At 26.6% G+C, this 22,470-nt stretch overlaps 1 protein-coding gene across 1 annotated transcript in view; it reads left to right on the top strand.

The window, feature by feature from the left end:
- Nucleotides 1–22,470, top strand: part of LOC135929088 (gamma-aminobutyric acid type B receptor subunit 1-like) — a 32,725-nt gene that overhangs the window by 657 nt on the left and 9,598 nt on the right. The window contains exons 3-10 of the mRNA XM_065465587.1: nucleotides 11,261–11,431; nucleotides 12,069–12,236; nucleotides 12,338–12,529; nucleotides 13,088–13,348; nucleotides 14,759–14,822; nucleotides 18,772–18,849; nucleotides 19,979–20,129; nucleotides 20,677–20,806. Of these exons, the coding sequence (XP_065321659.1) occupies nucleotides 11,261–11,431; nucleotides 12,069–12,236; nucleotides 12,338–12,529; nucleotides 13,088–13,348; nucleotides 14,759–14,822; nucleotides 18,772–18,849; nucleotides 19,979–20,129; nucleotides 20,677–20,806 (1,215 nt within the window). The remainder of the gene's footprint in view (nucleotides 1–11,260; nucleotides 11,432–12,068; nucleotides 12,237–12,337; nucleotides 12,530–13,087; nucleotides 13,349–14,758; nucleotides 14,823–18,771; nucleotides 18,850–19,978; nucleotides 20,130–20,676; nucleotides 20,807–22,470) is intronic.

Below are 22,470 nucleotides of genomic sequence, written 5' to 3'. Positions count from 1 at the left end.
AAGTCTGCCATAAAATAAAAAATTTAATTGTCAAATTAAAAAATGAATGGAAAATTATAAACCCAAGCTGAACCTAAAAATATTTCATTTACAAAAACTGGGTTTGCTGATTTGGGGAAACATTACTTTAAAATACATCATCTTATAAGTTAAAAATCATGTAATAGATTGTACATTAAGTTAAAAATACTAGGCTAGGCCATAAATTGTTAAAATCCAAGTAGGGGATTAAATTTGAGTGTATTTATCTAAAAAATACATCAAAATCATATTTAAATTTTTTATTAATTTTTATAACATACATAATAAAATCATATATTTATATAACACAACCTTAATATACAGTGTTTAACATAAATTTTAATAGCATATTAAAAATGTCTGAATACCCTCAATTAGTCATTTAAAATTTTATATAATTTTATTGATATGTGTTAAATATTCAAATATTGATATATAAAACCAGGGATCTAAACCTCTAAAAATATTTATTTGGTTTTAAAAAGAATGTGGTTTAGGGTGACTGACTTGTATAGTATATACCAGAGTTTTAGATATAAAAATATTGCATCTATATCTATTTTTAGTTCTATTTATATCTATAAATAGAGGTTCCCATTCTAAATTGCTAAAAGTAATAATAAATTAAATACTACTAGAAAAATAATAATTACTAACAAATAATATATCTTATATCTAAGAGTGAAATTATAATAAATTTTAGTATATAATTACAAATTTATATTATTAAGCAAGTGTTTTACAAATTTAATAAATATTTTAAATGACAATAAATATTTCATCAATAGTTATATTAAATACTTAATACAAATATATATCTTAGAAATTATATTATTAAACAGACACTATACAAATTTAGTAATTATTTTAAATATCAAAAATTTCTTTAATAGTTAAAATACTTAATAAAAATATATATCTTAAGGATGATAATATAATAAACTATAATATATATAATTGCAAATAATTTAGAGCACTTATAAAAAAAAATTAACTAAACTAAAAAAGATAATAGTTAATTTTTTTGTCAAATATATTGCAATGTATTTTTTCCAGAAAAACTTTAAACGTTTTTTAAATTCAAAAATCTGATTTTACTGAAAATGGAAAGCATAATATTCCCTATGAATTTTATAACTTTTTAACTTACTATAATATATATTCTTTTTTTCCATAGATTTTTTATATAAATTATAAATGACATTGCGTTTATTATAAATTAACACTTTCATAAATTTCAACTTATATGGCATATTCTTAAGCTGCCCTTTGGAGAAATATATTAATATTAAAATGATCTAATTTATATTTCATCTAAATTTGAGTTGCTAACTTTTTAAGAAAAACCCTGAGGCCAAGATGACATTTTTCTGCTAAAAATATAGTAATTACCCAACTATAATGTTAACACAATGATCAAATTTATATCTTACACAAAATCATAGTCATTATTTCCATAAGAATTTATTTATGGATAATTATGTGCTATCAGGCATTCTATCAGCGAACTCAAAATCATGCCAAAATATATATTATAATAATGCATTATTGTATATAATAAATTTTATTAAATGAATTCATGTTCTAAAAATTAACTTTTTTACATTAACAATATTTTGATAGCTGATAGTAGAGAAGTTATTATTCTTTTAATTGCAAATATTTTTAGGAGGGAGGGGGGGGGTATTGAATATAGCAGACTCTTCTTTATACAGCTTGACTAAGTTTAAATGCTGAACTTTATGCCAAAAGGCTTACGTAAAGTGGAAGAAGCAGCCTAAAAATAGATTATGTTACAACTATATATAATTTAAACTTTACCCTTTACTAAAATATTGAGAAATACAAATTGTAGAGCAGATATCGCTCCTGCTTCATAATCGGTTTGTGCCATGTCTGGTAAAAACTGGATACCATTCAATGTCCCATATTCCACTATTATTTGAAATAGCTCAATATATGACTCCTGGATAATTATATATATCTGGATCTTCAGAGCATTGTTGGTTCAATGCTTTTAGATAGTTATTTATCCTCTGAATGATTTTTGTACCGTTGCTTTTACTGTTTGCAAAGTTTTTAATTTACAAAAAAGTATAGCATGATTTTCATGTTCATGCATTTGGATTCTGTGCATCCCTGAATATATTTACATGGTACTTTACAGTCAGCTCTTAAACAACGGTAGTAAATTGTATTCCTATATATGCCATTATAACGGTAAAGAAAACGTCGGTTCCTCTAAAATATAAGAAAATTTTTAGATGTTTATATAGAAATTTACCAAAAATATGTATATTTTTATTAAAATCTATTAGGGATTCTGCAAACCCATGATTATCCATATTTTCTAAATAATAATTGCCTATAAATATAATGTTAATGTGATATAGATAATTTCATTAAGAATTATTCCTTTCTATTTCTGAATTAAGAGGAGATGTATAGAAATCATTTGATATGTTGGGAGCATCTATATTTTATATATTAAGTTGATTTGTTATAAAAATGTTACTTTGAAAATCAGGAATATATGGGGAAATATATGAGCAAAGAGGTGATGAGTAAACTGATTGACTTTGAGTATAACCTATTTTAAAATTTATTTTTAGATAATGGTTATATAATATGTTGTACCTAAAATGGCAATATTTATTTAAGATTATTTATAATTTTTAACTTGGATTTGAAAGGGTCAAAGATTCTCCATCATGAGAATGAGAAGGTAGTTGAGAATCATCTACTTAATTTTGAGTTTATTGTAAAGATTATTTATAATTTTTAACTTGAATTTGAAAGGGTCAAAGATTCTCCATGAGAATGAGAAGTTATTTGAGAATCATCTATTTAATTTTGAGTTTATTGTTAAGATTATTTATAATTTTAACTTGAATTTGAAAGGGTCAAAGATTCTCCATGAGAATGCATTTGAGAATTATCTATTTAATTTTGAGTTTATTGTTTTATAATTGTGATAAAATATGTTTACCTTGAAAATTTGAACTCAGTTGTTCTATATTTGATGATAACATTGAAACATCTATAATATAATAATATATAATTGCAATTAAGTTTAAATATTTTGAATTGGTTTACAGGTGTCTAAATGACATTTAGTTATAAAGTTTCATGCGGCAATAGTAATATATGGCACTTTTACCAGATTTGTGCTGTAAATACTGATATCCCAAATATTCTATGTAGTCTATTTTTTATGTTTTCTAAAACAAATTTAAATGTAAATAAAATTTTCATATCTATAAATTATACATACTTTAATATCTAATTTCCTAAGCTTAAGTAATTTATTTATGTTTTCTGCTGTGGTTTGAATCTTCATTTTTTAAATAAAGCATTACTAGCCATCTTTGGGATTTTCACTGGTAACAAAATTGGAAACATCCCCCTTTTTTTAGAGATTTATTGTTTAGCGATTTAAAACAGATCACGCCACAAAAGGTGTGGTGGCAGAGCAAAACTAACCAAATTGTGACATGTATAACTAAATGTCATTTAGACACCTGTAAACTAATTCAAAGTATTTAAACTTAATTGCAATTATATATTATTATATTTTAGATGTTTTACCTTTATCATCAAATATTATCTTAGAACAACTGAGTTCAAATTTTCAAGGTAAAAATATTTTATCACATAATAATAAAACAATAAACTCAAAATTAAATAGATGATTCTCAAATACCTTCTCATTCTCATGGAGAATCTTTGACTCTTTCAAATCCAAGTTAAAAATTATAAATAATCTTATATTGTCTTTGTCATTTTAGGTACAACATATTTTAACATATAATTATAAAACAATAAACTCAAAATTAAATAGATGATTTGATACAATTTTATTTTGTGCCTTTTTTTATTATAAACGTTTTTTTTACAGTAAAAATATAATGGTTGATATTTTATATATAAACAGGAATATTTTCTAATATAATTTTGTGTTAGATTATAGAAGAGTGAGAACTGGGGGCCTTTAAAATTCTTATTGCTTAATTTAAAAATTATTTCTTTTTTTTAAAAAAAATTTGTGATATCTTTGAATTATTTACATATATTTATATATATTATTATTTTATTATTAACCATTTAGAAACCGGGATTAAAATTATCTCCACATAACTGAAATATCGATTTTTTTATTAATGCAATCTTATTTATATTTTTGAAATTACATTTTAGGAAGAAGTTAACACATAATTATCCACTACTAATTATATAAAAATTTTATTAATAACAATATATCAAAAATTAACAATATAACAAATATAAATATCTAAATTGTATAATGGTATTAAAAATATCTATAGCTGTTTCTGTTGGTTGTGCATTTCTATTAATCTTGATTATTTGCATTACTTTTAAAACCTCTGTTTAAAAAAATAATCTTCATCTGAATTGTAACCTTCCAATATATCAACTAGGCTATCCAAAAAGAGTATATAAAAGATAAATAAATTATAGATAAAAATAAGAATTACTGGATACTAGATGACTTTTTTTCCAATACATTCATAAGCATTTGTAAATCATTTTTAGCAGGTTTCCTTGTTTGAGGAGAGGATTCCTGAAAGTTACTGACAGTAGGTCTGTCAGCAACAGTGGCTTGCATGAAATTAATATATTTCTTATATTTGTATTCATGCACCCCTCCTCTAGATCCTGAAGGTCTGCCTAATTTTTCTTTATTGAGTTGATCCTTAAAATTTCTTAAACGTTTCTTTATGTAGTTAACACTAAAGTCATAATCTGGATATTCTTCTGATAATCTAAAAATAAAATTATAAATAATATTATATATTATTTAACTTAATTCCTATGATGGAAAGTTGTTACATCACAACGAATGTCTTCTTGTGATCAGGATGCGCCTGATTCCATATAATCTCTTCAGGTTCCAACATTTCGGCAAACCTCTTTGTAATTTGGTCATTTCATGATCTAAAATAATTAATATATGATGATTTAAAGATAATTATACTTACATTTTTGATGGTGTATTCATTTCTCCACTTCAACAAAATTTGAAAATAGTTGCAAAACGCAAGCAGGTTTACGTTTTTAAAAAAATATTTTAAATGAAAAACGGATATGTGCTCAATTTGAACGAATGCATTTAAAATGCATTGCTTGCGTTTTGAAACGCAGCGTTGCAACTCACAATTTGTACGCACTATAAGAGAATCTTGATCCTTTGACAATTATACTAAAGGCAACCCTTCCTGGGATACATTGAAGATTTATATAATTAGAATGTTCTATATGAGGATGGAGTTATTAATATCTACATAACACATTCAAAAAACATAATAGTGCGTACAAATTGTGCGTTGCAACGCTGCGTTTCAAAATGCATGCAATGCATTTTAAATGCATTCGTTCAAATTGAGCACATATCCGTTTTTCATTTAAAATATTTTAAAAACGTAAACCTGCTTGCGTTTTGCAACTATTTCCAAATTTTGTTGAAGTGGAGAAATGAATACACCATCAAAAATGTAAGTATAATTATCTTTAAATCATCATATATTAATTATTTTAGATCATGGAATGACCAAAATTACAAAGAGGTTTGCCGAAATGTTGGAACCTGAAGAGATTATATGGAATCAGGCGCATTCTGATCACAAGAAGACATTCGTTGTGATGGAACAACTTTCCATCATAGGAATTAAGTTAAATAATATATAATATTATTAATAATTTTATTTTTAGATTATCAGAAGAATATCCAGATTATGACTGTAGTGTTAACTACATTAAGAAACGTTTAAGAAATTTTAAGGATCAACTTAATAAAGAAAATTTAGACAGACCTTCAGGATCTAGAGGAGGGGTGCATGAATACAAATATAAGAAATATATTAATTTCACGCAAGCCACTGTTGCTGACAGACCTACTGTTAGTAACTTTCAGGAATCCCCTCCTCAAACAAGGAAACCTGCTAAAAATGATTTGCAAATGCTTATGAATGTATTGGAAAAAAAGTCATCTAGTATCCAGTAATTCTTATTTTTATCTATAATTTATTTATCTTTTATATAGACTCTTGGATAGCCTAGTTGATATATTGGAAGGTTACAATTCAGATGAAGATTATTTTTTTAAAACAGAGGTTTTAAAAGTAATGCAAATAATCAAGATTAATAGAAATGCACAACCAACAGAAACATCTGAAACAGCTTTAGATATTTTTAATACCATTATATAATTTTGATATTTATATTTGTTATATTGTTAATTTTTGATATATTGTTATTAATAAAAATTTTATATAATTAGTAGTGGATAATTATGTGTTAACTTCTTCTTAAAATGTAATTTTAAAAATATAAATAAGATTGCATTAATATATAGCAAAACATGATTAATATTTGTAATTATATTTACTGGCTAAAGTTAAGCTTTCACTCTTAGTTTAGTTTTATTATGATTGAGGGCAATTTAAAATATTTGCATTGTTGAGTTTAATATATATATAAATCTAATCTACAACCTTCATCCCCATTATTAATCCACAACTTTGGATCCCACTTTATTTAATCTATTACAATTAACACTAAGCTTACAAATATATAACTAAACTTAAACCATTATTTCATGATCAATACTTTATTCAGATTTTATTTAATATAAATAAATTTATTAAAATAGTAATATAAATAAATTTATTATAATAGTAATATAAATAAAATTATTATAATAGTAATATAAATAAATTTATTATAATAGTAATATAAAAATTTAAGAATTTTTAAATTTATCCCTAATGATTTTAGATTCCTGTGAGCTTGAGTTGTTTTCCCTGCTTGCCAAAAAAGGTCTTGTTGTAAGGTTAGCCAATGTAGGATCTGTATTGATGATAATATAATTTTAAAAATATATATAAATATGATTTTTTATATATATAAATATGATTTTTTATATATATAAATATGATTTTTTATATATATATTTAAATTTAAATATGGTTATTACCTATATCATCCATGGAAGCTGATCCTTCTTTGTTGATAATAATGTTATGTAGGGTGCAAATAGCCTTTATCACCATCTCTATGCTAGGTAGTCCTATTTCTATTGGCTTACTTAGAATGTCAAATTTTTTGACTATTCCACGCTTCTTTCTACACTTACTCGAGCATGGCACAGCCTCATGTTAAATTCCCTTTCTTCTGTTGTGAGATTTCTTTTGGGGTAGGGCTTCATCAGATTTGATAAAGGGAATGCATCATCCCCAACCATTACAAATGGCATGGCCTCATTACAACCTGGAAATGGTTTGGGAGCAGGCATATCAAGTGTATGGTTCATCAATTCTATTAATATATTTCTAAGATATAATAAAATTAATATAAAGTAACCTCTATATTAAGAGCTATTTCTAAAAACACCACCATCACTTTGCTTTCCATATGCACCCACATCTATATAAATAAATCTCCTGTTAATATCTGTTAGGGCTAACAGGTTAATAGAAAATCTATGCTTATAGTTATAAAATTGTGAGCCACTATTGGGAGGGCTCTTGATATATATATGCTTTCCATCTATAGCCCCAATACAATTTGGGAATCCTGATTGAAGCAGGAATTCCTGGGAAATCTAAAGATAAGTAAATATTAATCTTGATTTATTATAATAAATTTACTTTTTCCCAATCATTTTTATTAGGCTTAGGCATGTGAATATGTGCAGCAGCATTCCAAATTGCTGTGCACACTGATTTCACAATATAACTTATACAGGATTTTGAGATCCTTGAGCTATAAGCTAGTTGAGCAAATGATACACCAGTTATTAAATACCTATTATATAAATAATTAATAATAAATTAAATTTATTTTACCTTAAGGTAACAAACAATCGATTCTCAGCATCGATTTGTTTGTTACAATTAGTAACTTTCGGATTAATGTCCTCATATATGAGCTCCAGTATATAAGAAAATGTTGATCTTCTCATTCTTGTATAGTTATAAAATTGCGAATGTGTTAAATCGCCTTTAATATTAATATATTCTGAAAAAAGATTTCTTTTAACAAATATTTTGGATGTCTTGCTCTTCTTCCTTCCTTATTTCTTTGTAGTAAATACAAAGCAAGTAATTTTTTTTGTTTTAAATTTAAATTTTTCATATTGAAAAAATAAAAGTTAACGCATCAATTTATACATGGCTGCGTTTACGTTTTTTTATATGCGTTTTGAAACGCTGCGTTGCAACGCACAATTTCCAATGATTAATTTGCCGCAAGAAGCTGGGAAATATTGTGTTTTGTTATATTGTTAGAAGGGAATCAAAACACCTTTATGCCTCGAATAATAACCTTGCAGCAAAAAGTTGAGAAAAGCCTGGAGCTTGCTGTAGTTGTGCCTTCAATGATCACGATTCAGGAAGAAGTTGAGGAATTTTTATTGGGCAGCTCAGATTTACTATTTTAGAATTTTTTAGATCTAATAATTATCTATTGTAGCTGATAACATAACTCTGAAACTTTACCAATACCATTTAATAACATTCAATCCTAATATGAAGCATAATTTATTATATTCAAATAAATATCTATATATACACCATCATCGGATTTTTATCATTGTTTTAAGAGGTTAATTATTAAATATAAAGTTTACAATAGCACTTATAACTATCCACACGAATCTGAGGAAGAGCATTATGTAATTTTAGTAGTGATGAATAAATTTAAAGAACGGATTTGAGCATATCTCTATCAAAGCAAATGGTATGTATATTGGAAAAATGTAAATCTTGTTCACATCTAGTCTAATGTTTCCTGTCTGTATAATATTCAATGAGATCCCCCTTGCCTCTTATAAATTCATATATCTAATTATATAGCATGTATAAATTAACACTAGATAATAAAACAATTTTTAATTTGATATGAATTATTGATATTCTCTACATATGAACTACTCAAATGCCTTGCGAATGCTGAACAAATTGTTTATAAATTTTAAAAAAGGAAGACAAACAAGAAAATTAGATGATGCCTTATGATAATTAATCAATTTCCGAAGTATGATGGGACACTGATTCATCAGGATTGAAGAAATAGGAGAACCAGATTTTGAAAAAAAAAATTTTTGACCAAATTTTACCTAATACCAAAAAATTTTTAAATAAAAAACCCATCAAGCTGAAAAATATTTTAAATTTGAAGTTTTTTTTTCACACTCTGAGGAAGACAAAAATACCTGTACAAATATTAAATATAAATTCTAAACCAAAATTTCCTAATTCATTTTAAAAATTGATTTGATAAGAAATTATAATCCCAACAAATATCGCTAAAATTTATGAAGAAAAGTAGTTTCAGAACTGAAAAAAAACATGGTGACTATAATTTTGATAGGTCCCTCTTGATTGACGTATCTTGCAATTTTGATTTCTATCTTCATCAGTTTTTACACTGCATACCCCATTGATTGGGTAGGGAAGTAACATAAATTGCTTAATATATCAACTGTATAACAAGTAATGTGTAAAATTTTTAAAATATCAAACCTGTGATATGACTTGCTCATCATAGGTGATTGTTGTCTTAGCAGCATATAGATGGGTCATATCTAAAAATTGGCGAATTAGGATCAACCTACAGGCGAATGCAGAACTCTAGTATTTAAGCTCGAGTTAATTAAAAAAATTTTCTTTTCTTCTAGGCTGAGCTATATTTATATAATAGTTTTTTCGGCTAAACGCATTTTTACCGACATTTATAAAATCTATTATAGAATTTAAAGGTGCACTGATATATATCGATAAAGGTGACACTAGTCTCTGTTGTAAATTATGTAAAATTGTGTTTTGTTATGCAAATTGTTTTAGTTTTTTTTGACATAAAATGTACATTAAGGGTTAATTTATAATTTTTTAATATTCATTTTCAAGTTAATGGTTATATTATATTTTTTAACAAACCCTTTAGTATAAGAAATTAATTTTTGTAATATTCAGATTTTAGAAACGAAATTGTACTTTATTTTTTTTTAATTTAAAGATGAATTGGATGTTAAAGGATTAAAAAATTTGAATGGGATAAAAAAAAGAGCTATAAAGTATTGTTATACAAAATTATAATCACTATTTTTTTGTTGTAACTAAATTTTATCTTAATCATTTTGTATTTCACATTCATTGTATTCATTATATATTGTATCGTAAATAAATTAATTAATCTCAACATAGTATTACTTTCTCTAACACACACACACAATTCTTAAAAGTGACTATTTTCCATCATTTATGAATTATAATAATTTTTTTTACACGATAAACAAAAATTAATTTAATCTTTGAAATTTATAATTTATAAACTAATTTTTTGTATTAATTCTCTTCCACGAGATGGCGTATTTGAAATAAATTATCTAAAATAAACCTCAAGTAAATTATCTTAATATAATTTTGGGTTTTTTTTATGGCAATAATAAACTCTTTAGCATCAGCTAAGTGATACGAGTGAAAAAAAAGTTGAGTAATCGGTCTCTACCGATGTCAGCGCATCTCTATGCCCTGGTCCCCGATACATGCATAGCACAAGTCATTGTTCAACGCTAGCATTTTTTTCTCCTGGTAACCTGCTATTTTTTCTTTCGGCCATAAAATTAAAGCACTCCCATAGACATTGGAGAACTGGTTTCAATGTGCATATGCACCTAAAAATTGTGGATGATCTGCTCTCAAAGACATCCCCAATTTTTTTAAATCCAATTATATTTTTAAAAAAATTGAAATCTTATCGTATGATCAAAGAGGAAGAGAAATAAAAACCATTATTAACAAAAATAAGTTATTCATAAAAAAATATTTGTCCTCTTATCGATTGTTGATCTAAATCATATCTTATATAAATATTAAAAATTTCGTAATCATATGGAAAAAGAAAAAAGAAAGAAAAAAGGCAATTTAAATTTTATCGACATCACAACTAAATAATCTTTTTAGGTTAACTTTTAAGACTGTCTTATAAATGTCCGATATAGTATAATTTAAAAAAAAAAAAACTTTAAGCCCATATTAAATCATGAGAAAGAAATAATTAGGAAATGAATGAATGAAAGAGTGCTAAGGAAAACAAATATTGTTTTCCAATTTTAATTTCTCCAACCATTATTAAAAAGCGTGAATTAAACAAATCTTGTCTGCTTTTTTTAAAAAAATTAATAAATAACATTATACCATATTTTTTCGCAAATCATAAGCTTTCCTACGGTGCAAGTTCTCCCGCTCTATCGAATCGCAAACGATTTCCTACCTTTTTCCGCACCCATCCATCCCAAGCGCTGCATAACCCAACTAGGGTGGTGTTGTTTAAGAAATACGGCTGGAAAAGAATCGCCATTTTGCAAGAGCTACAGGAATTGTTCACCTCTGTATATTTAAAGCTCATTTAAGATTAAAAATCATATATTGTTTGACTTTATTTATCATTAAAATATTTTTAAAACGTTTTCTCCAAAATAATAAGCTTCCCTAACACTTTATATTAGTGAAACATTTTATTTAATAACGGTAATTTTAAATTTAGGAAATTCATATAAAGATAATTAATTTAAAAAAAATCTATGACATATTTTTTAAAAGCAACTTGAGAAACTAATTCTCTAATTTAGCGTTGCATTTTCCAATATGTAACTCTTTACAGTTATTTTGGATCACCAAAATGTAATTACTTTAAAACACTAATAAATAACAATGAAAAAATTCCATAAATGTTTGCAAAGACTTTTTACCTTTTTATAAAAGAATTAGTCCTATTTATAACTTAACCCATTCTAATCGGAAGTAGCTGACAGGGTCTCTCATAGATTTTTGGAAATAGGGAGGATTTTAGATATTATATCCATATAGTACTTTTTTTAGAAAACTAGTCTTCCCTTTCCGCCAGGTTTAAAACTACAGCACTAGTTTATATATTTAAAATTTTGACAAGTCTTTGTTCTTTACATAATATAAATGGAGATTATGTCAATCAAAATAATATCTTGTTAACTTCCCATCAAATAATAGACCGCCGAAGATTTGGAGCATAGGCTCAAAATGGCTGGAATGGAGGTCATGACTCGCCAAAGCTTTATATCGGATCCGGTTGACGCCGTTAAAAATCTGAAGCGGCAAGACGCCCGAATTATAGTGGGGATATTTTACGACAATTACGCTCAGCAAGTCTTCTGCGAGGTATTATTAAATGTTTAAGGGATATGTACAATTTTTAGATTTATTTAATGACTTAAATCGAATTAGAATTTTATTTAAACAACAACAAAAAAAAATCACAGGTTTACAAACATAAACTATACGGCAAAAAATACGTTTGGTTTATCCTGGGTTGGTATGCTGATAATTGGTTCGAGGACGCGGAGAAGAACACGAATTGTACAACCGAACAGCTGGTCTTAGCTCTGAATAATCATTTTACCATAGAGAGTCTCATGCTTAATCAAGACGATACCGTTACGGTGTCCGGAATGGTTATTTATTGATTTCTTTTATATAAAAAATTATTTTTATATCATCCATCATTCACCTATTTCTGTCTGGTATATGTGTAGAGCTAAGTTAATCAAAAACAATTTTTTTTTGATTCATATAAAAATGTAAGTTTTGAAATTTCTCAATTTTTTTTTTGTTTTGATTCCAAGACATTCATTGAATTATCATTCCCATGGATCAAAGCTTCCACTAATTGTTGATGCCTGGGAAAGCTACCAATCTGAAGTAGAGAAAAAGATATCCTATCTTCTTGTTTTATTTTTTTTTCCACATTTCGTTAATTAATTCGTTTCTTTCCATCGTTTTTTTTATATATTAATAAAGAAGCTATGATTCTTAACGACTAAGTTATCATTTTTAGATCTTTTAAAATTTAAAAAGTTCTTCACTGGGAAATTCTCACTAATAATTAAATTTAAAAATATTATTTATTTAATAAACTCATTCAATGTTTTACAAGATAAAGTACTGATATAAGATATGTGTTCTAACTATCACCTTCTAAACTTCGAAATCTTATATTATATAATTCGCAGACCGCCAATACTTTCCTCTCTAAGCTAAAGTCCCATTTCAAAGCTCGCAATATCGAACCCTCAACTGTTTCGGGCTTGGCCGAAGCTCCTCTAGCATATGATGCTGTTTGGGCTCTGGCATTCGCTTTGAATAAAACCATGCGCAAGCTGGAAACACGGCCTGGACCGCGAATTTACATGGAGAATTTTACGTACACTGACGAATACATCAGAAATCTCGTGTACCAATCCATGAGTGATACCAAATTTTTTGGAGTTTCGGTTTGAAAATCATTATTATATTTAATATATACTTTACTCAAAAACCCCCACAATTCTTCGCCAATATAGAATGGTAGATGCTCTATTTAAATCGCACCTAAATGCTTAGCGGATTTTCTTCCGCACGAGTCTATGGACTAAATTTGCCAACCTTTCAAATCCATGATACTCATTAATCTAGCACTCCTATTTTTTATGCTATGTCCAAAATATCAGAATTTTTTTTTTTAGAAAAATTTTATCAATAAACATGAAATAAGCGCATGCACTTTATATTTTTTTTAAATAGAAAAATAAAAAAACATATGGCCAAAATATATTTTTTAAAAATTTTCAGCTTTAATCATTAGATTTCTTTAAAAAAAAAATCTTAAAGTTTTGAAAATTTTTGATACAGATTTTGGGTGCGCATAAAAAAGAAAAAAATAATAATTTAAAATGTGGATCTCTTTGTTTTATAATGCATCCTAGATTATTTTGTTTACCACAAACTCAACTTATTAATTTTAAAAGCAACCATAATATTTATTTATTTATTTTTTTTTGGGGGGGGGGGGAGGGTTATTGTTCCCAAATAATGATAATTATGTCATTTATAACCAGAACGAATCCTTAGTTCGTCTTCTAAAAATGACTGATTCATTATATCTGAAATAAACTAAATGTAATCTAGGTAAAGTATAATGTGCATATAACGTTTCCACTTAACGGTTGAGTTCAAGTCGGATTTACCTCCCCCCCTCCCCCTTAAATTATTGCTCTCTCCTCATTTCAGATGCTTTTTTAATAAACAAGATTTTGACAAAAAACTGTCGTATATAGCTGACGAGCAGATTAATAAACAGTTATACCCTACGTATATTCAGGATTGGGCACGTTACCTCTAAAATTTTAGTGGATACCATTATTCAAGGGAAAAAATATAACGGTTAAATTACTCACGTTACTTCAAAAAAAGTTAACGGTTACGTTACTATTATTCAGAACATTTAATTACATGAACATTTGATTTTTAATAATTTATTTTACTGCAAGTTCATTATTGGGGGAGGGGTGCATTAATGGGCCTTCATACCTTTTCCCCGGTATTCGGCTGGGTTTACCCTAAAAATAATGTTTCTATCCACTTTTTTTTATGCAGGAAATTCTTAGAAATATTATCATCCATTTTAATTTAAATAACACAAAATTTATGCATTTTCTTAATATAACTTATGTAATTTCCTTATATAACTTATAAACTTTAATGATTACTTATTAATGTTAATTTACTTATCGTGTTCTAAATTTTTTATCAATTTTGAGGTCAACGTAACCTGTATCTTTTTGCCCAACCCTGTGTATATACTGTTATATAGAAGTTTACAAATATTATATAATAATCAATATATAAATATTAAAATAAAATAGGGTTTGCTAACATTCACAGACAGCGGGGATCGAATAGCTTGGACCATGCTCGAACAAATGATTAGTTAAAATACCAATTTATATTAAACATATAGTAGCAAAGTTTGGTTCTTTTTTTATAATACTCATTTTTATTTATTTTTTATTCTCGAAAATAATTAATTTTATTTTTTTTTGAAAATGATATTTTTTTCATAAATGATTATAAAATATTTACGCGCTATTAGAGCTACTTTTTACGCTATTTTGAATTTTTTTAATAAATTTTTTACTTATCTTTATTTCCCCAAATTAAAAAAAAAATATTGGTATGAAAATATGACTTAAAATTTCAAATATATATGTTATTTTTTTTTGCATTTCAATGATAATAAACATTTCCATACTGTCATCCCCAAGTCTAGAATGATCAGAAAGTATAAGCTTTAATTAACTAATCGTTCAACACTGGCAGAATCACACTGTGAATTGGTGTATCTGATATGATATGTAAATATAAATTAATAACAATTGCAGGTACCTGGCAAGTTTTAAATTTATATCACCAACTATGCTTCCAGGTATTGACAAATAATCACGCTTTGAATTGGTATATCTTATATGATATTTAAATATAAAATATTAACAATTATTTGTTATAACCTAGCAAATTCTAAATTTATATCACCAACTAAGTTACCATATCTTGTTAAAGAATAAAACTATAAATTGGTGTATTTTTTTTGGTACAAAGCTGGAAGCTTAGGTGGTTATATAAATTTAGTCGGGTAACTAATAATTGCTAATATAAATTTCATGATATATACCAATTCACAGCGTAATTCTTTGTCCATGCCTGGAAGCGGTGGTGACTGGTGATATAAATTTGGACTTGCCAAATAACTAATAATTGTTACTAATTTATTTTGAAATATCAGATCAAATGCACCTATTCACAGCGTGATTCTTTGCTCAGACTTGGTAGTTTATGCGGTGATATAAATTCAAAGATATATTTTAAAAAAGTTTTTCATTATATATTTTTTTTACAAATTAAATATAAAATGTAAAATTTTATATTATAAAAACTTGTAATATTATGAGCGAATATTATGAACAAAAGAATGAACATATTTTGTTAATAAATAAATAGGGATATCCTTATGTATTTGGAATCTTCATAAAATTTATATTCTAATGATAAATAACTTATTCGATATATGTATCATTAGACTGCAAATTTTATGGGGATTCCATATATATAAGGATATCCCTCAGGCGCGTAACCAATGGGGGGGGGAAGGGGGAAATTGCCCCCCCCATTGCAAATTTGACTGTTTTCATAAATATCACTTTAAGCTAATAAAAATTTTGCCCCACCCTCCCCCCCCCAATCAAAATTTTACAAATATTTGAATATCAATTTTCCAACTTATTATTCAAAAATATTTAGTCAAAGAGTTGAAATCAAACGATAATTTATTTTATTATTATATATATTTATTTTATTAAATTCAAAATTATTAGTGAGTTAGAATTAATAAGTATTTTTAATAATATTTTATAAATATCTATATTTAAATATATTTCAATTTTACTTCCATTTCGTAGAACAGAAGAAATAGAAATACAAAAGTTAAATAAGGCTGAGCATGAAAAAAAGTAATGTGTCGTCAGAAGCGATATCATTATTGAATTCAATTGATCAATCAGAGTTTATCATTGCTGCTAGTTGCATCAATAAATTATTTTTAGCTCACTACTTTGTATAAATTTACAAAAACCAAATTTAGATTTGGTTCAGGTTATTGATTTGGTGGGAAATATATATCAACAGGTAGATACAATAAGAATGAATGTAGATAATTATTTACATAATATTTATCTAGACGTTAAATCGAAGGCTAAATTTTATGATATAACGCTTATTAAACCTCGTCTAGCATCTAGGTCATTATTGAGATGTAAAATAAATATTGGCTCAACTGAAGAATATTATAAAATATCCATTTTTATCCCATTTTTAGATACTTTTTTATCGCAAATAAAAGGACGGTTTTTAGATAAAAAACAAGTCTTTAGCAATCTTCAAGTTTTATTACCCAAAGATCCTTCTTCGTTTTCTAATGCCACTATTGGTATTTATTTCTATGATATAGATACTAAAATAAATTTAATCAGTGAATTCGAATTGTGGTATAAATATTTACTACGTTTAGCTATTTTACCTGAGCATGCTATTGATGCGCTCAATCGGTGTAAAGAAACTTTGGCTCAATTTCCTAATATTTTGAAGTTGTTTTATATTCTTGCATGTTTTCCTATTACAACATGTACGAATGAAAAGACTTTTTCCAACTTGAGAAGGTTGAAAACATATTTACTACTTCCGAATCTCGGCTAAATGGGTTAGCTCTGTTAAATATCCACAGATATTTGGTCCCGACGACAAACGAAATTCTTGATGAATTGGCAACATTCCCACGATTAAAAATCTTATTATAATTATAGTATTTAATAAAATTTTTTGTATATTATTGTATTTGATAAGAAGTTAAAAAAAACTTGTTTTTTTAATTATTTTTTAGTCAATATTTTATACACACTACTATTAGTATTTTCAATAAAAAAAATTATATTCTACTTATATTGTATGAGAATTTAAACTGAGGCTAGTTTTTAAAGCAAATTTTATAAAAAAAATGACATTAAACTTTATGTCAACTTTACATTTAAAAAATTTTTAATAAATATAATATACCTAACAAATAATAAAAAATAGGCTTGTAATATCCATAAGCACGAATTAGTAAATAATAGTTAAAAATAGAAATATAATTATTATAGAATAGCAAAAATATAACTTTCTCCCGGCCTTGTAAAAGGGGTTTGGGGGCGAATTCCCCCAAAAAATTCCCCCCCCCCCTATAAGAAAATCCTGGATACGCCACTGATATCATTTATTTATTAACAAAATATATTCATTCTTTTACACATAATATTTGCTTAAAATGTTACAAGTTTTTACATATAAAAAAAATTATAATCAAAATATTTTGCTATAATATAAATATATTATAAATGAGTGAATAGATTAAATAATGATATAGATTAATAATTAAAAAATCTTTGATTAAATTTATAAGAAAAATCAACAAAAAGAGAATTTCATATTATAATCATTTTCGGGAAATTTGTCGATATGATTTGTACCATTTCTTAAATATCAATCTATATCGTCGACATTTTAAATTTTAGATTATTTTGAAAACTAGATTTATAATGCAAATTTTTAAATATAAATTTCAAAATTAGATTAAATAAAAAGAATATGATTATAAATTAATTATAAATATTATTTTAATAATTTCTATGTGTATTTATGCTAGCTACCGCTATAGCTATTTTTATCTTAAATTTGCATTTTACTCGAACTACCTACATACAGGACTTAACAAGAAGTATAAAGAAAATTTCCCTATGTGCTATTATACCTTAGATTAAAAATATATTTATCGTTCTTTAAGACCGTTTTATTAAACAAGAAGTACAAAATAAAATCTTTCGAAAATTATAACACCATTTATTACATACAAAAATAAGTCATTGAATTGTATAGAGGAATAAAAAGTTTGACACCCTTTGTCGTCAATATAAAAGTAAGTAAAAAGCTAAGAATGGTCATATGACAATTTCCAAACCCTGCATAATATAGAACTCGTCTTTTAATAAGGTTTTTAAAAAAAGCGCGCTCTAATTTGAGCAAACATTTTTTTTTAAAATATAATATTAAATATATTTTTTAAGAAAAATTTATTAACTACCGTGATCCTCATGGAAAATGTATTCTGCCCATATTTTTTTTTTAAAATTATTAAAATTATTTTATAAAGCTCATTTGTAAAAAAAATGGAATTATATAATGTTAGAGTTGTTCAAATATTTCTTTAAAATATTTTTTTAGGCATTTTTTTTTGTTCAATTTCCACCTATATTTTTTATTATAAGTTTTTTTTAATATATATATTCCTTAGATAGAACATATCGCAAATTGGCATTCTATCACCAATATGATGAAAATTTAACCTGGTTAAAGAACGCGACTTGGGAAGGTAAGAAGTTCTACTTGTAATTTTTTTTTACCAACTCATATTTTATTATTCATTTTTGTTTGCAATTGAAATTATATAGATCGTTCAATTTTTTAACAATATATGATAACGGGGTTATAAGCCCGAGTTTGAAACCGATGCCTAGAGGACCCGGGACTAGAGCCCCTACCCGCTAAATTTTTAGGCCCAACCTTTAAAGGTTTTCCAAGAACTTTTTTAAACAAGAGTAAAATTATTTAAATGGTCCGATGAGAGATAAGTTTTTACATTTTTTAATAGCATTTTTTTTCACCTTGATAAAATATAGTTTCTAAATCAAAAATACATTTAAAAAATATTTGTCATTATATTCGGTCTATACCTAAAATTTTAACCGACAATGGTTGTACCACCCCCCCCCCCCCAACCGAATATGGTGTAAAAAAATTTTCCCTATTTTATTTTTAATTTATTTAAATAAATTATAAAATGAAATCAAATATATAAAAAAGATAATATGAAAAATAGTAGCTCATATAATGCGCTATTTTTTTGGAAAAAGTAGCTAGTAGTTGAAATAGCAAATTTTTAGGCCCGACCCACTTTCAATTTTTTACTAAGGTTGCCAGACGGTTTTAATTTTTTTTTAAATAAGCCTTATAACAAAATTATATTTTGTTGGACATGGGGAGTAGTTAGATTAAAAATTCTATACTTTATGATTATTACTCCTAAGAAATATCAGAATTCTTAAACTTATATACAAAAAGAAAATTTTTCCCTGCCTGGGCCTTTTAATTTTTGCCCAGTCCTATCCAAAAACGATTTTCAGACTTTACCTGGCCCATGGGCCGAGCCGAGTAACTGGTCGGGCATTGCAGATCTCTGGTAGCTAACGTGTTATATTTCAAAAGTAGAGTAAACCAGGCGCGTACACGGAAATTTGTGTGGGGAGGGGGGAGGGTTAAATAAAATAATTTATAAAAATTATTCTAGGAGTCATTTAGGAATAACTTAAGTTTTATAAAATTTATTAAGACAAGTGACTACTGTTGTTTACTGAATAAAACAGAATTTATTATATGATAAGATATAAAATATCTTGTTTTTTTGTTCTTTTAACAGTAATCTTGACTAAATATTTTTGTAGGTTCCGGTCCACCGTCTGATAGGACAACAATTTTGAAAAAAATGATGGTCATATCCCATAAACTTTTTGTTGGCATATGCGTCGGGTGCTTCTTATGCATATTACTTTGCGTTTCGTGTTTAGCTTTCAATCGCTTCTTCAGGAATAGAAAGTTATATTGGAAGGGGTGAGGGGGGGGGTTATTTAATTAATTTATTTTTTATTTGAATAATTATATTTTTTATTGTATCGAGAGAGAAAGATCAGGGAATTGATATTAAAATATCAGTAAATTATTTTATGTATCTTTTTAAAGTATTATAGACGCTTATATATAATATGATGTAGAGTCTTACCCTGCATTAACAGGTAGCACGAATTCTCGGCGAACAACTATAATTTGCCGCGAATTCGCGCTAACTATGAATGAGGGGTTAGGTTACACAGATCTGTCCGATTCGACTTAGAATCGGTCGAACTTGGAACAAATCATTAAAAAAAAGAAATTTCTCATTTTAAAATTCTCTTCAAGAAAAAATATCAAATAAGTGCATAAGTTTGAACTCTGATCTTTGTTATTATAAAATTAAAGTTGCAGGGAGTGCTAATTACATAAATGGAATTTGACTTAGTAAATAGCGTTTGTCCCAAACAAAATTTATCTTAATTCATTTCATAAGCCACATCAATTTTAACCCCCAAAATTTTAATATACTTAGAATTATATCTCAATCGGCTCCTTACTTCAATGATATGATGCTGGTTGGAAACGTCATGTGTTTAGTTGCCGCTATGATGTTCGGTTTGGATGGAAGATTATTCCCGCTTTATTACGAAAAAATTTGCCGAGTTTTATTAATTTTTTATTCGAGAAAATATTTTTTATATTTGGTCGCGAGGTCCTTAATATTTAAACTACCAGCTCAAGGATTGAATCTACTGGATTTAAAATTCAGAGGAGAAAATATATAAGAACTTAGAGTTATATGTGTAAGTTTATTTCATCATCATACGGTCAAGCGCGATCTATCGAATGTTACAATATACAATATAATATGCATATCTACCCAAGACAATTAAAAAAAGTACATTATAATAATATGGCAATTGCTACATTTCCCTCCAATTTAACATGACTAAATTTCCTCTAACAAACAACGTCTTGTCCGATGATGCTATTTGTGATGTTTGGGGATATTAAATTATAATATAGTTGATATTATAATTATAATATAGTCATTAAAAGAAGTTAATTGTAGTTATTTGTTTTAAATAGGATTAGTGTACTTCAGTATATTATTATTATTATTTTAATTCAATATTATATTATTTTGCGCAATCGTTTTGTTAAAAAAAAAATTATTATATTATTAGTATTATTATTATTATTATTAAGTTGTATTGTGAATATAAAAAAAAAAAATAATAAAAAGTTAGTTATCGGGTTTTTGGAAAAATTTTCGTTATTAATTCTGGGAAGAAAATTTGTTGTTGATTTTTTTTGGTTGAGAGAAGTTATTGAAAAAGAAAAATTGGTGTATGTTTTAAAAAAGAAGAAATTAAAGTAAGACAAAAAAAATAATAAATATATTTGTTATAAAAAGTAAAATAAAAATAAATTAAAAGTAACCGACCAATTTTCATCTTGTAATATTTCTATAATTAGTAGAAATATCTGGGACCAATTTCTCTTTGTGGAAAACCGCTTTTATTATTGTAATTGCTCGTATTGCACTCCCCTTTATTATGCTCAAATCGACCACAAGCCACACATCTTAATCTCTCCTGCTTATTTGGACAATACGGAGCTATATGTCCTAACTTTCCACACCCAAAACATTTTGCCTCACGGCATTCTCTGAGCATATGACCTGGTTTTCCACAATTATAACAACTCATTACTCCTCTTTCACGCGGCACAAAATTTTGTTTTATCTCTAATTTTCTCCCCCGAGAATTCTCTCTGGGCTCTCTATACGGTCGTAACTCTTGATTACTTTCGAAATAACGTTTATCAGAACTATATAAATCTCTACTAACATCACTATCCGTCCACCCCTTAATTAATTCCTGAACAGGTAGCCACGTAACTTTACCCATCATATCCTCCTCCCCATTATGCCCCTCAATTGTTAATGTTTGTCCCCTTATTCTTACGCTGCGACTCCTCAATCTCCTGCCCCAGACTAGACTACATACCCATATTAATAGTATAACCAGCGCTCCCAAAATGTTATATTGTATCTCCCAGTATTTAATAAATTTGAAACTTTTCATTCCGGCGTTACAAAAAATTTATAATTAATTTCAGGATAAAAATCTTAGTTATCTGTAATGTTAGCAAATAGGATATTATTAATAGCGTAAATAAGCCAATTATGCACATATACATGCACACTCTATATGTTAATATTTGACAAAATCTGTGTAAATTTCCTGTAACAGTTTTATATCAGCCAAAATTTGGGCAGCACTCCCGTGTAACCGCTTATTCTAAAATTTGCGCGAATTTC

The sequence above is a fragment of the Gordionus sp. m RMFG-2023 genome, chromosome 4, assembly GCF_954871325.1.
Source record: "Gordionus sp. m RMFG-2023 chromosome 4, tfGorSpeb1-WG-v2, whole genome shotgun sequence".
Classification (NCBI taxonomy): Eukaryota; Metazoa; Nematomorpha; class Gordioida; order Chordodea; family Parachordodidae; genus Gordionus; species Gordionus sp. m RMFG-2023.
This window is presented reverse-complemented; position numbering and strand designations above follow the sequence as displayed.